This window comes from Seriola aureovittata, chromosome 8 (genome assembly GCF_021018895.1).
Source record: "Seriola aureovittata isolate HTS-2021-v1 ecotype China chromosome 8, ASM2101889v1, whole genome shotgun sequence".
Lineage (NCBI taxonomy): Eukaryota > Metazoa > Chordata > Actinopteri > Carangiformes > Carangidae > Seriola > Seriola aureovittata.
The window spans coordinates 9641408-9653270 of NC_079371.1; the positions used below are offsets into that span (position 1 = coordinate 9641408).

The 11863-nt window shown below is 39.6% G+C and overlaps 1 protein-coding gene across 1 annotated transcript in view; it reads right to left on the reverse strand.

Moving 5' to 3' along the window:
- rxfp1 (relaxin family peptide receptor 1) overlaps nt 1-11598 on the reverse strand; it is a 66534-nt gene extending 54936 nt beyond the window's left edge. Inside the window, exons 1-2 of the mRNA XM_056383694.1 lie at nt 11249-11598; nt 1998-2135 (exon numbers count right to left, since the gene is read on the reverse strand). Coding sequence (XP_056239669.1) covers nt 1998-2135; nt 11249-11291 — 181 coding nt within the window. The 5' untranslated portion in view covers nt 11292-11598. The remainder of the gene's footprint in view (nt 1-1997; nt 2136-11248) is intronic.
- Between the last annotated feature and the right edge of the window lie 265 nt (nt 11599-11863).

Sequence of the window (11863 nt, forward strand, 5' to 3'; positions counted from 1 at the left end):
CACTATCATGAATTTACAGTTGCGTTTCTGGCAACCTGACAAATGTGATGGAAGTCCAATATTCATTTTAGCTAGGTTTCAGTCTTAATCAACTCATGACAAAAACAACCGACTCTGTAGCTGCTAAACTATAATATAAAAATATGAAGTAATGCTGCTTTAAAGAAGTGCGAGGTTTGTGAGAGCGGGCGAAGTGGGCAAAGGCTGCCACTAACTGCTACCTGGCCAGCATCTAGCCTGGCTGTCTTATGGGCATCCTGCCCAGAATATACCAGCGGGGCAGCTGAACACCAGCTGATAGAGAAGATTAATAATATTTATGCTGTACTTGTCCACCAATGTGAACCACAACCAAGTTACTATGCTGCTGTGATGTTCGCTGTGCTGTGTGTGATTGGATTGTGCTGCTGAAACCAGGAAAGTGGGGGTGCTGGTGCGTGTAAAACGGGGGTTTGAAACTTTATTCGATAAAACGGCAACAAGTGTGAGCCATCAATGCACTAATGTCACATTTGTGGTGGCACACTACTGAATATGGCTGGATACAGGAAAGTGCTTCTTTTTTCCTGTTACCATGACAGGCAGGGAAATGATTCTAACTTTAAACCTCCAAAACGTGCTGGAAAAAAAGCCGACATCAGAAAATAATACTTCCTGTGGGATGACTAAACTGATCCTGGGGAATGGACGGATGTCAGGGGGATTTTATGAACTTCATTTATTATGATATGACAACTACTTTACAAGCTGCACCTTGGGGTCTAATAAATTTAGGAAATCAGTCATGCATCCTGTCTTCACAAACTGGAGCTGCAGATCAACAGAGATGAGAAGGCTCAGACATTAAAAGGTTACCATTTCAAAGTGCTACCATACTGTAACCATATTCAATATTTTCTACCATCATTTTATGAGTTCTTTGTATTGAAATTGCATTTTATTTTGTTAAAATTTTGTGATTGCATACTGATGATATGATGTTTGGACACTTACAGAATAAGTTCTTTCCACAACTGAGTCTTGCACCTGGTTGGGTTCTTGGGCAACTTGTAAAGAGTTTTTATATCTGGTAAAAAATATATTTTATTTTGCATATGAGTAAAAATTAATTTGTCGTGGTTGGGAGAGACAAAAGAAAAGGAAACCTAGAAATGAAAATAATGTACAGTGTTGCATTCATTTATTCCTCTTTACCAATATATTTGGATTTTTTAAACAGATGTAAGAACCTCTCACCACAGTGTAGAAAACTACAGGTGGTCAGTTTCCGGTAAATCCTTGTTTCTTGGCAGGTGAGTTAAAGAATGAATGAAGGTATTCACACTGTACCAGTTGTGCACAAAATACACAGAGATTTGGAGATGGAGTTGCACTGACACGGCACAAAACACAAGGGAATGTAATCCAAAAAATGAAAAAAATGGATCATGCAATTTTCATCTTCTTACAAATTTATTTTAGCATTTGTTTATTTCCCTGCACAGTTATGTGTCCCTGCAATACCCGGATGCCCCGTAGTTTTATCCATACTGCCTACGGCAGCAACAGAGCTCTGATTTGATTATGAGTATAGATCAAGTTAGGCTCAGTGCTGTGCTCTGCAGAAGTCTGAGGCGCACGACAGAAGCAAATTTCAGAAGCAGATTTCAAAAGCAACAGCTGCGTTTGTTAGGGTAACTATTTATGTACGGTTTTGCATTTTTTAAACATATAATACATATTTTTAAAGTCTATCGTGACCTCAAACTGACTTAAAGAGCAACTTCACACCCTGTTGTGGCTTGAACAAGTGATTGTATAATAAAGTAAAAGCGAATATAACTCACTTATTTAAAAAAGTGGATTTAGTGTAAAGTTACTCTTTAAAAAACAGTCCATTTGGTATTTCCTCATTGTACATGTCCACTATTATCTAGGTGCCCCACAGAGCTGGTACATTGCAGGTGTGAGCATGAAGTTGTACATTAACATTTGTTCAAGGAGATACAATAACTCACCACAGTTCTCCTCGTCCGCTTGATTTCCACAGTCATCAATGCCGTTGCAGTGCAGGAGCTGAGGGAGGCACATGGTCAAGTTGCCACAGGGAAAATATCCAAGGGGGCATGTTGCCTTCTCCTCCGTGACATTGAGTGCTGTAAACAAAGCAGAAATATGATTATGATATGTAAAATTTTAATCCACTCGTCTTTGTAAGAGACGTGTTGAGAGCCCTTGCTAAAGATTTGAGTAAGTATGTGGAGTCTGTGCATCTCATTATGGAAGCTTTTATATGCTTGTGTCCAAACCCACGTCAGTCCTACAGGGAGCTGTTCTTTGTGAATGTTGAGTTGCTGTGTTTCTTTAATCAACAGACTTGTGTGACTGCTGTTGTTCTTTACTTCAGAGTCTAAATAATGCAGAGACATAGAGCAAACAGAACAGTCTGACAAATGTGGTGAATGTAAAACAAGCTTCATGTGCTATGCAAGCTGGAAGAGAAAATTACTCATTCCCTCATCTCGTCCTGCCTTGATTAGTCAAACTGCTTATTCATGTGCCATAGGGAAGCTGCCTTATTGTGCCGCTGCTTCAAAATAAAGCAAACAGGCTAATGACGGTGCCGGCTGTAGCTTACGTATTAGACCTGTACTGGCATTCAATTAAGAACAGATTAGAATTTATGATTCTATTTAGCAGGCTGGCTTCATGTTAAATCCGTGATCATGTTTTGTCCCACTGAGAATTGTGCTTAACTGCCTGTGTCTGTTTAAGTAATGCTTTCTGCATCTTTGCGATATACTTTGTGACTGTAATGTTTACTTTTCAAAATACAAGTCCCCACTGAGGTCACACTACTGCATACTGTAACCACACTGTAGAATAGTGCAAAGTAAATAATTACTATATTATTTTGTGGGAGATAAACCAAACATACACACACATATTCACATACACACGTTCAGCTTTTAAACACAAAAAACTGGGCTCAACAAGTTTTCTTCATTAAATGCAGAGCAAGTTACTGACACTGACATGAGTTAATAATATTGCAGCATTAATTTGAATAAACCACCTTGTAATATTATATAGAGTATCAGAAGGTTTACATTTTCTGTCTATAGTAAAACACTGTAAAAGTGCTTGCAGTTTTAATATTTTTTAATTTGACTCTGTAAGGCAATAATGTCAGTGAGGTACACTACGTAATGATACAACTCAAAATGTCTCAGTCACGATATAAATATTTTCTGAATTTTTGATGAATTCTCAAAACACGAGAGTCTTTACATATCATATATCTCTTCAACTATGTGTAGCCAGTTCCCTTCAGTTAGAGGGTCTTCTTAACATCTCCTCAATTGCTGCTAACAGACCTTTTACATGATATCGGTCCTCATGCTGTACTTTTTTGTGTGTCACCTTATCTAAACATAACTCCACGAAGGTCTTGAGTAATACATCACCCAATGAAGACATGAATGTGATCTCCATTTTATTAACCACACATCCTCCAGCATGACAGTTGTGTAGTGAATATCTACTTCAGGTCTTAGCCTGGAGCTGGTGGTTTTTCTTTTTTATCTTACATACATTGTATCTTTAGATATTTGTATTTTGAGCTCTATTTCTAACTTATCTCTAATGTACAGTGTAGCGGTTCCTCTACTCAACAACAAACGTTGGTGAAACACAGAAATCGCTCTGCCAACGATGTTCTTGTATGTGTTGTTCAGTGACACAATCACTATTTGGCTCACAAAGGAAAATGTATCATAAAACTGAAATAATCTGCAGGTATGCTACCTAAAAAAAAAATCTTTGACACAGATTGACAGTAATTTACGCATAAGTACGGTCTATCGACAAAGTTTAAAGTTCAATTTTTGACTACTCTACATGCCCTGATTATTCTCCAAATTTTTTTTATTAGTATAATATCAGTATTCATGTTGAAGATCTAACCAAGAAGCTTAAATGAAAAATAAGTGCCTCTCTTTTATCAGCACAATACAGATTGGCAGATTTTATCAGTGCTTGACCATGAAGATGTAATTTACATGCATGGTGCTGTGTACACCCACAAGCCACTTGATGCTGTGTATCACAGCGCCCTTTGATTTATTACAGGTACATTGTATCCTCTATGAGAAGGTGGGGTGGACATCACTTACCACACTATGGGAAAAAACACTGTCTTCTTTAATTTCATAGAGCCATCCTAAATAAACCACCATCTTATTTATTATCATTTTTAAGACTCAGGAATATGGGATATCATACCTGTTAACAGCAAAAAACTAATCTTAAAAGATTTAGTAGTGCCACACCTGTCCTATCTTTGGGGAACTGAAGGGTTGTGCACTTCTTTCCTCTCCAAAGGATTGCCACTGGGAGAGATTGGAACAATCTCCCAAAGCAATTCTTGACCTAAAGTCTAATGTAAGTGTTGATTTAGGGGTATATCATTTTCCTCATACAACTTTGATTATTTACTTGTAATGGTTACTCAATATTGCAATGTTTTCCCATCAATCTGAGATCAAGGCCTGTTGGACTGCTTGTGTTTGGAAATTTATCAACAAAATCTGTGTTCTTGCTACATTAAGCTTGTCAGGTAATGAAAGATTCTAAGAACTTCATTAGCTTTGTCAGGCAATTGCAATTATTTTAAGTAGATCAAGATATCATCTGCGAACAACCCAATTTAAAATTCTGCTCCTCTCACCTTTATCCCTGTAATCTCCTCATCACAATGAAAATCACAAAGAGGGTCATGGACAGACAGCAACTGATCTCTTAAACCGATTTGTACAATTTTAATGCAGATGACTGAATCCACATTGTAGCCACATTTGCCCAGAGATCTAAAATTTTGAAAGCCTTTTCTGTGTCTAAGTTAATTAGCACTTTCTAGCTCTTTTTGTACTTCCTTGGTTATATGTACTAGTGTCTTTCTAATGTGAATCATGTGTTCAGTGTTTCCCTAAATAAAACCTGATTGGTCCTTATTAATTAAGTGTGAAGCAGATTTTCATTCATTAATTGCTTTTTCCTATTCTTTTTCAGTGATATTTGAGTCTACAATGGGATTCTGTCTTTCCCCTATTGCTGGTAATGAATTGAAAAAAGTATTTTTATTATTCATCCACAACTGAATAAATATATTAAAGTGTAGCATCTCTACATTTATGAAGTGCATTAAGCAGCTGTTCCTTCCTAATAAACCTAGCTAATATTTTTATTGCTTTGGGTTGCCCTTCATAATAGGTTTGTTTCAGAAATCTCACATTTTGTTGTATTTGAGATTGAAACAGCAACTCCTCTTTTATAACCCCATCTAAATGAGCTATAAAATGTATTTTTAAATCCTAACTTTTTGAATTTTTTATGTTCTGCAGAGTATGTCTCTTACGATTTTTTTCTTCTTCTTTTCATTTTATTTTATTTGGCTGTTACTGTTTCCCGCTTTTCACTGGATTTTTCACATTTAAAAGAGATCATTTTAAGATAGTTAAATTGTATCCTGCCATTTCCTCAAATGGTCCTCCATCCTCCTACACTTCTAACGCTCTGACATTAGAACTCAAGAAGACTTCAGATAACAAAGGGCTCCATCTGTTGGTCGCTTTTGGAATAAGAGGAGCAAATCCTCCTTTGTAGGAAGGGCTCCTCCCTCGAGGCAGCTAGAGCGCCTATTATGGATCTTCCTTTCCTTCTAGATGTGCCCATCCTTCCTCTGTAGTTTAGCCTACAAGCAGTTGGGTTACATCTGAAGAGAAGCCTTTGACTTGGTAGGGAAGCTGTGGCTTTGTATCCAGCCTCTTAGCCTAGGTTAACCAATACCTGAAAGTAAATACAGCCCCATAAAGTGTTGTATTTTCATAACAAATATCTGCTTCTCCCCCTGCTCAAAACATCAGTGTATTGTGGGTGTTGAACTTCGGCGCATGGTTTCTTTTTCTGTCCTGCCCTCAGCTTTACCTCCCATTCCTCTCACTTGTTTCCTTCATCTCTGAAACTCCTGCAGTTTCTGCGTTGCACGTTGAGTCATCTCACTTTGTGCTCCTGGGTCCCCAATGCGTTGTCATAGAAACACTATCTGTATCCCTTCCTCCATCGCATATCCTCGTTGGTTTCCTTCACCTGGATGTCCAGACCCCTCCTCCTTCTCAAATCCCTTTCTACTTCTGTTGCGTTATTATAGTCGACGTCCTTCGCTCCAGTGAATTCTAATCCTTGTGAAAAGGTGTCTGAAATTTAAACCCCCTTTTCTTTTAGTGCTTTCTTAATTTCCGTGAATGCTGTTGGGCGGTTATGTTCAAAAACTGTTGAACTGGAAGAAATTAGCCACTATGGATCACAGCTCTTCTCTGGAGTCTCCCTCTGCACCCTTTGGTCCCCCTCAGATATGCACATTGTTTCACTGCGATCTTGTGTCCAGCTAAACTAATTTCTCTTGTAGTTGTCTCTGCTCAATGTGTTTTGTCATCAGGCCTTCTTTACTTTCCAATTTGCAGTTGATGTCATCCCTAAGGTTCATGAGTTCTTGTCTTTAGTCTATATTGATTGTTTTTCATTCATTGTTTGAGATTGTTTATTTCCTTGGTAATGTCAGCTAGGCCCTTCTGCAATGCTTCAGCATGTCTAACCGCACCACGATTTTCTTCCCCCTCGAATTTCTCTTCTATGTTGAATTCTTCCTGCTTTTCCTCTTTCGTCCTCTGTCTGTTCCCCCAACTAATTCTTCATTCAACTCAGGAGTGTATTCATCGTGTTTGTTTAGGGGTACATTTACTGTCGACTTGTAGGAGCTCTGAAGTGCTCATCTGATCCATTGTCAACCACAACATCCTGCTGGGCCCTCAAAGATTGCATTGCCTTCTTCTGAATAGAACAGTGAATTTTTACCTCTGAGCTCTTTCCAGTGAAGATGTAGGTTAAATTCTGTTGGAAATTGAAGAGTTCAGGGTCCCATTACATCAAAAAAAAAATGTTCTGTGTTGTTTACTTGTGTCTCCAGGCATATTGTTATACTATGTACAAATATATGATGTACTATATGTGTACAAAACATGCATTTTCATATCAAAATCCCACGCTTTCATTTCCTGTAAAATGATCAAATTTCCTCAGCGACATATCGTGTTCTTGGGGGCATACATACAGATTCAATCCAATAAAATCACAGATTTTCAGGGAATCAAACAGCTGCTTCCATCATAAAAAAAACCTGCATGTCTACCTTAGTATTTCAAATGAAGTCTTCCGGTCTTGACATTCTGTTTACCACAAAAGCACATCAAACACCACAAAATAATTTCACTCTCATGGTTCTTTTAAAGAAAATTTTGGGGATGTGCCTCATGTTCCAGGGTGCATTTTGTTATTCCTGATAAAAACATGTCAAACATCAGTGATGGGATCAGTTTGGGATATTTCCAGCATCAGCCATCATTTAAGCATTATTAGTGAGTTGTCAGGGAAGAGATGACAGAAAATGAGGGAAGAGATGGGGAAAGACACACAACAGACATGCAGAGTTCCCTGACTGGACTGACTGAGGATGATATGGTTCAGGATCAGCAACCGCTTCCCACCAGAGGGTGAACAATGGATCTTGAATGAACAATGAAATTTAAAAACAAAACAGAACACACAAAAAAACAATAGAAAATCTGATGTCGAAACTGGATTTTGGAGGCATTCCCCCAAGGTCTATATGCTTGAACCACTATTTTGAAAAACAGTCATTTACGTAAATAGAATCCAATCACAGAAGGGGGAACCCTCGGCAGCATTAATAATCTGTGTTGGCCCACAGTCATTTGGGATGATTCATCATGTTACCATGTGGTGAACAGCAGTGTAATCACCGCAGGTAATATTGACCCTGGAGACAGCTCATGAAAATCAAAGTGCTGTTGAGGTATGACATAACTAACACACAGTATGATAAGCAATGCCTCGAAGCACAATAGTTCACAATCTTAAGAAAGCAGTGCCATTTTTATGACGTTATCTAATGCATTTTTTTATTGACCAAGGTGACAAAGGACTGACCTTAGATTTAGGACCTATATTTACTTTGCCTGTTATTAGTGGGGCCAATACTAAATTTCAACTGCAGCCTGCCTAAAGTAAATGGTACAGTATTTATGAGTGGGTGTGATGTGCAAGCAGCAGATCTCACTAACAGTTCTGAGATTCTTGCTTCTTTTCATGAAGACTCGCAGCAAAAGTGAAAACTGTTGCTACTAATGTCTCAGCCTACACTTAAAACTTAAGTGAACGATACAATACGATGTGTGAAACATGTTAAATCTCTTAACATTTGTCTCAAAGGTCATAATTCACCTGTAAAGTTTACTACTGTAGGTCTTTTCTGAAGGAAAGTTGCATTCCTCTAAAGTAACATGGTTTCAAATAAAACACAGGAGATCACTGTCCATTACTGGCTTTGCTTTGCTTTAGATGTGCATCTTATTTATAATGGTGAGGTTACAGTTAAGTGCTGCCACTTAACTATCAGGGGGATTAATAGGGGCTGGCACTTAACTGGTAAATACCCACCTGACAGGAACCAAACTAATGAATAACACCACGGTCATTTTGCCTCCAAGACGGATGGAGGGATGATTTAAGGCGCCTACTTTCGAACACAGGTGCCAGATAAATCCCCATCCCCTGGAGTTTTAACTTGATTTCTTGGCCAATATGAAATTCTTTCAGAAGTAGTCATTCTCCAATTTGGGTGAATGTACGACGCCTGGCCCTACATCTCCATGCTAAATTATTTCAGTCAAAGGATCTTCATTGCTGCAAATGCTAGGTCTTTGATTACATTGGAAGAGCTCAAGGAGACACCCCATATATTTATGATTAAGAAAAGCGAAAACCAATCACTATGACATACAAAATCTGCGCAAGTATTTAACCAATAAGCAACAATGAAGACCGGCCAACTTTTGGGTACATCACGCGGAAGTAAACAGGTGACATTACTGGTTACTTTTCTCTTGAGTTAAGACAGCACACGTGTTATGAATCATTTCCGTAGCTGTGGTTGTCTTCATTGTTGCATGTCCCTAATAAAGCTTGCCAGTCAAAGTATCCCCTTTTTCAGCAGGAAAGTCAGCTGTGGATTGTCAGTGTTTAGGGGGACTGAAGAGACATTAACGTGGACATTTCACTGCCCCTTTTTTACAGCATGTTCTATAAAAACACAAACATGACAAATTAAAGACGTATTACTACTGCAGCACAGATTACACCAATATCACATTTGACCACTCTCGGGCGACTGGCTTCATGTTTCAGTAGGGTCTACGCTGACTAATGCTGAAACAGGCAGACTAATCCAATGCTCTGCATGCTCTGTTAAAAGTTGCACTTGAACACACTTCAAAGACCACAGCTAATGGCCAGCTGCCGACATGCATGTATGTTGTGCACCCGCATGAGATGAAATAACCAATCATTATCCAAAAAACATCACGAAAAGACAAACAAAAAAATCTATTCTGAGACACTTGATTATAACCATGGGAAAACGATTCTGGACTTCATTGCACTGAGGACTATAAACCCTAACTATTCAATGTTTTTATGCCACTTGTTATCAGTCTTGCTTGGAATATAAAATAAAAATACAGTAAGTCTGATAAAAACTTTAAAAAAGCCTGAACTGGCACTGTCAAGTTTTCTTGCATTGCCAGTCCATGGTCCTTTACTTGAGGAGAGAAAAGGAAAATGCATGAGAAAGTGTATTAAATGAGTGGAAACAATGATTCACTAGGTTGTCAGTCACTCAGATCTCTCTCTCTCTCTCTCTCTCTCTCTCTCTCTCTCTCTCTCTCTCTCTCTCTCTCTCTCTCTCTCTCTCTCTCTCTCTGATTTCCTCCACCCCTGATTTAATATGCTGAGACAGCCAAACAGAAGCTGATAAGGGGCGACTACAGCCAGCAGTGCCCAGCGCTGACTGTGAATTCACTGTGAGTCCAAGAGATCTTTTGAGGCATTTCACTGTGAGCGTGGTTTTGAATAGTTTTTTTCCACCTCCGATCTTGGATTCATGGTTGTAGTTAGATTGCAAGCAGACACAGTTATGCAACAGCATATATACACCATGAGTGTATGAATGAACGTGTCGACGAGAAAAGCCCCATCTCATACCACGGTCTAAAGTGTGAAAAATGGTCTCCGGCCAAACTAAAGAAAACATTTTTCATTTAAGATGTCCAAACTACACGTCAGCTTCCACATCTCAATGCTCCAAATGTTTTCTAGGCTATTGTAATTTCATCTTTGTGGAGCATGTGATTAGGATTTGACACCAGGTTCTTCATATTACATCTTGGAGAGTTGTGCACAAATTTGTGTCCCAGCTGACACTGACTTAAATTTGATTTGTGTGGACAAAAAATACATGCGCACACGCGCACACACACACACACACACACACACACACACACACACACACACACACACACACAGAATTAAATCTCCTACTCTCCATGAACTACATGCAATATGTTGTCAGTTTAAGTCCACACATCAGTGCCAGACTGAATGCAGTGTTTGGATAACACTCCTTCAGGCTTCACGCAGACCTTTTACCCTGCACTTGCCCTCAGGACAGGATGCAACAGAACAACTGGACAGTTGCTGGCAACAGCTGGCACATTTACTATTGCAGCAGTGATTGAGGTAACACTGCCATGGATCTTAAAAAAAGCTTTGAAGGAAGAAATCTACAACTGACATAAAACAGCACTGCTGAACAACTTCACACACAATGTAAAATACATCCAGCTGCACATTAGTGTGAAACAGATGAACAGAAATGCATTCTGTGTTTAAATCAGATTGTCACAGTTAGTCCATAACTTTTCCACTTCCAGATAATTTAACAATATTCAGGCTGTCAACACATAGTGGATGGCGTAAGTATAGTGCCTTGAAAACGTTCATGTGGCTCCCTGGTGTTTCTATACCAATACACTGGATTTAGAGAGATATCCTCCTGATGCAGTGACACCCCTTCTGCACAAACAAATTTCCATTGTCTCTCAGTCTCTGAATTGCCGTCCTCTCTTTCTCCTTCTTTATCTTCAGTACAGATTTGAGAGATACTGACTTGGAATAATCTCAAGGCTACTTCTTAGATCTTGGGAATTCAACATAAATTTGATACCGCCAGAAAATGGCTAAGATTGAGCCGCAAGGAGTCCATAATTTGGTCAAAAAGAGAAGTTCCCGAACTTACCCGACACTCCATAAGCGAATATCACAGCCACATAAACTTGCATGGCACCTTTTCAAGTTTTTCCGGGAAACGTGCGGGTGGTGATGGTGGTGAAAAGCGAGCAGAGATATTCTCGGCTGTTTGTCCAGACTGGAGAACTGTGCGTAAAAATATCACCAAAAGTTTATTCGCCTCTCGCCTGACCGCGTGGACCGCACAAAGAAAACAAGTGGGTCGAGCGGAGGCAGAAGGAGTCTAGTCTCTTCGCAGGGTCGACTCGGACTGCAGCCAGTTCGACGGAGAGAAAGGTTTAAAGAATCAGTTGCCATCATCTGACGCACGAGCAGCGGCGGCGGCAGCAGCACAGGTGCAGCGCGAGTACAGGGGTGGGAGTGAGAGAGAGAAAGGAGAGAGAGGGGAGGGGAAAGGGGGTGGGGAGGGGAAGGGGAGGGGAAGGGGGGGGGGGGGTATCTGTCCGGGGCTCCGACGAAGAGGAAAATCCAGAGTATAACGGAAAATGTGGGAACTGACCTGACCGATGCACCTCATCAAATGTTCTGCTGATTTGCATTCATTAGGCTGAGCGGATCAACTCTGCGTAATGACATATAAAAGCACAAAAAAACATATTAAACC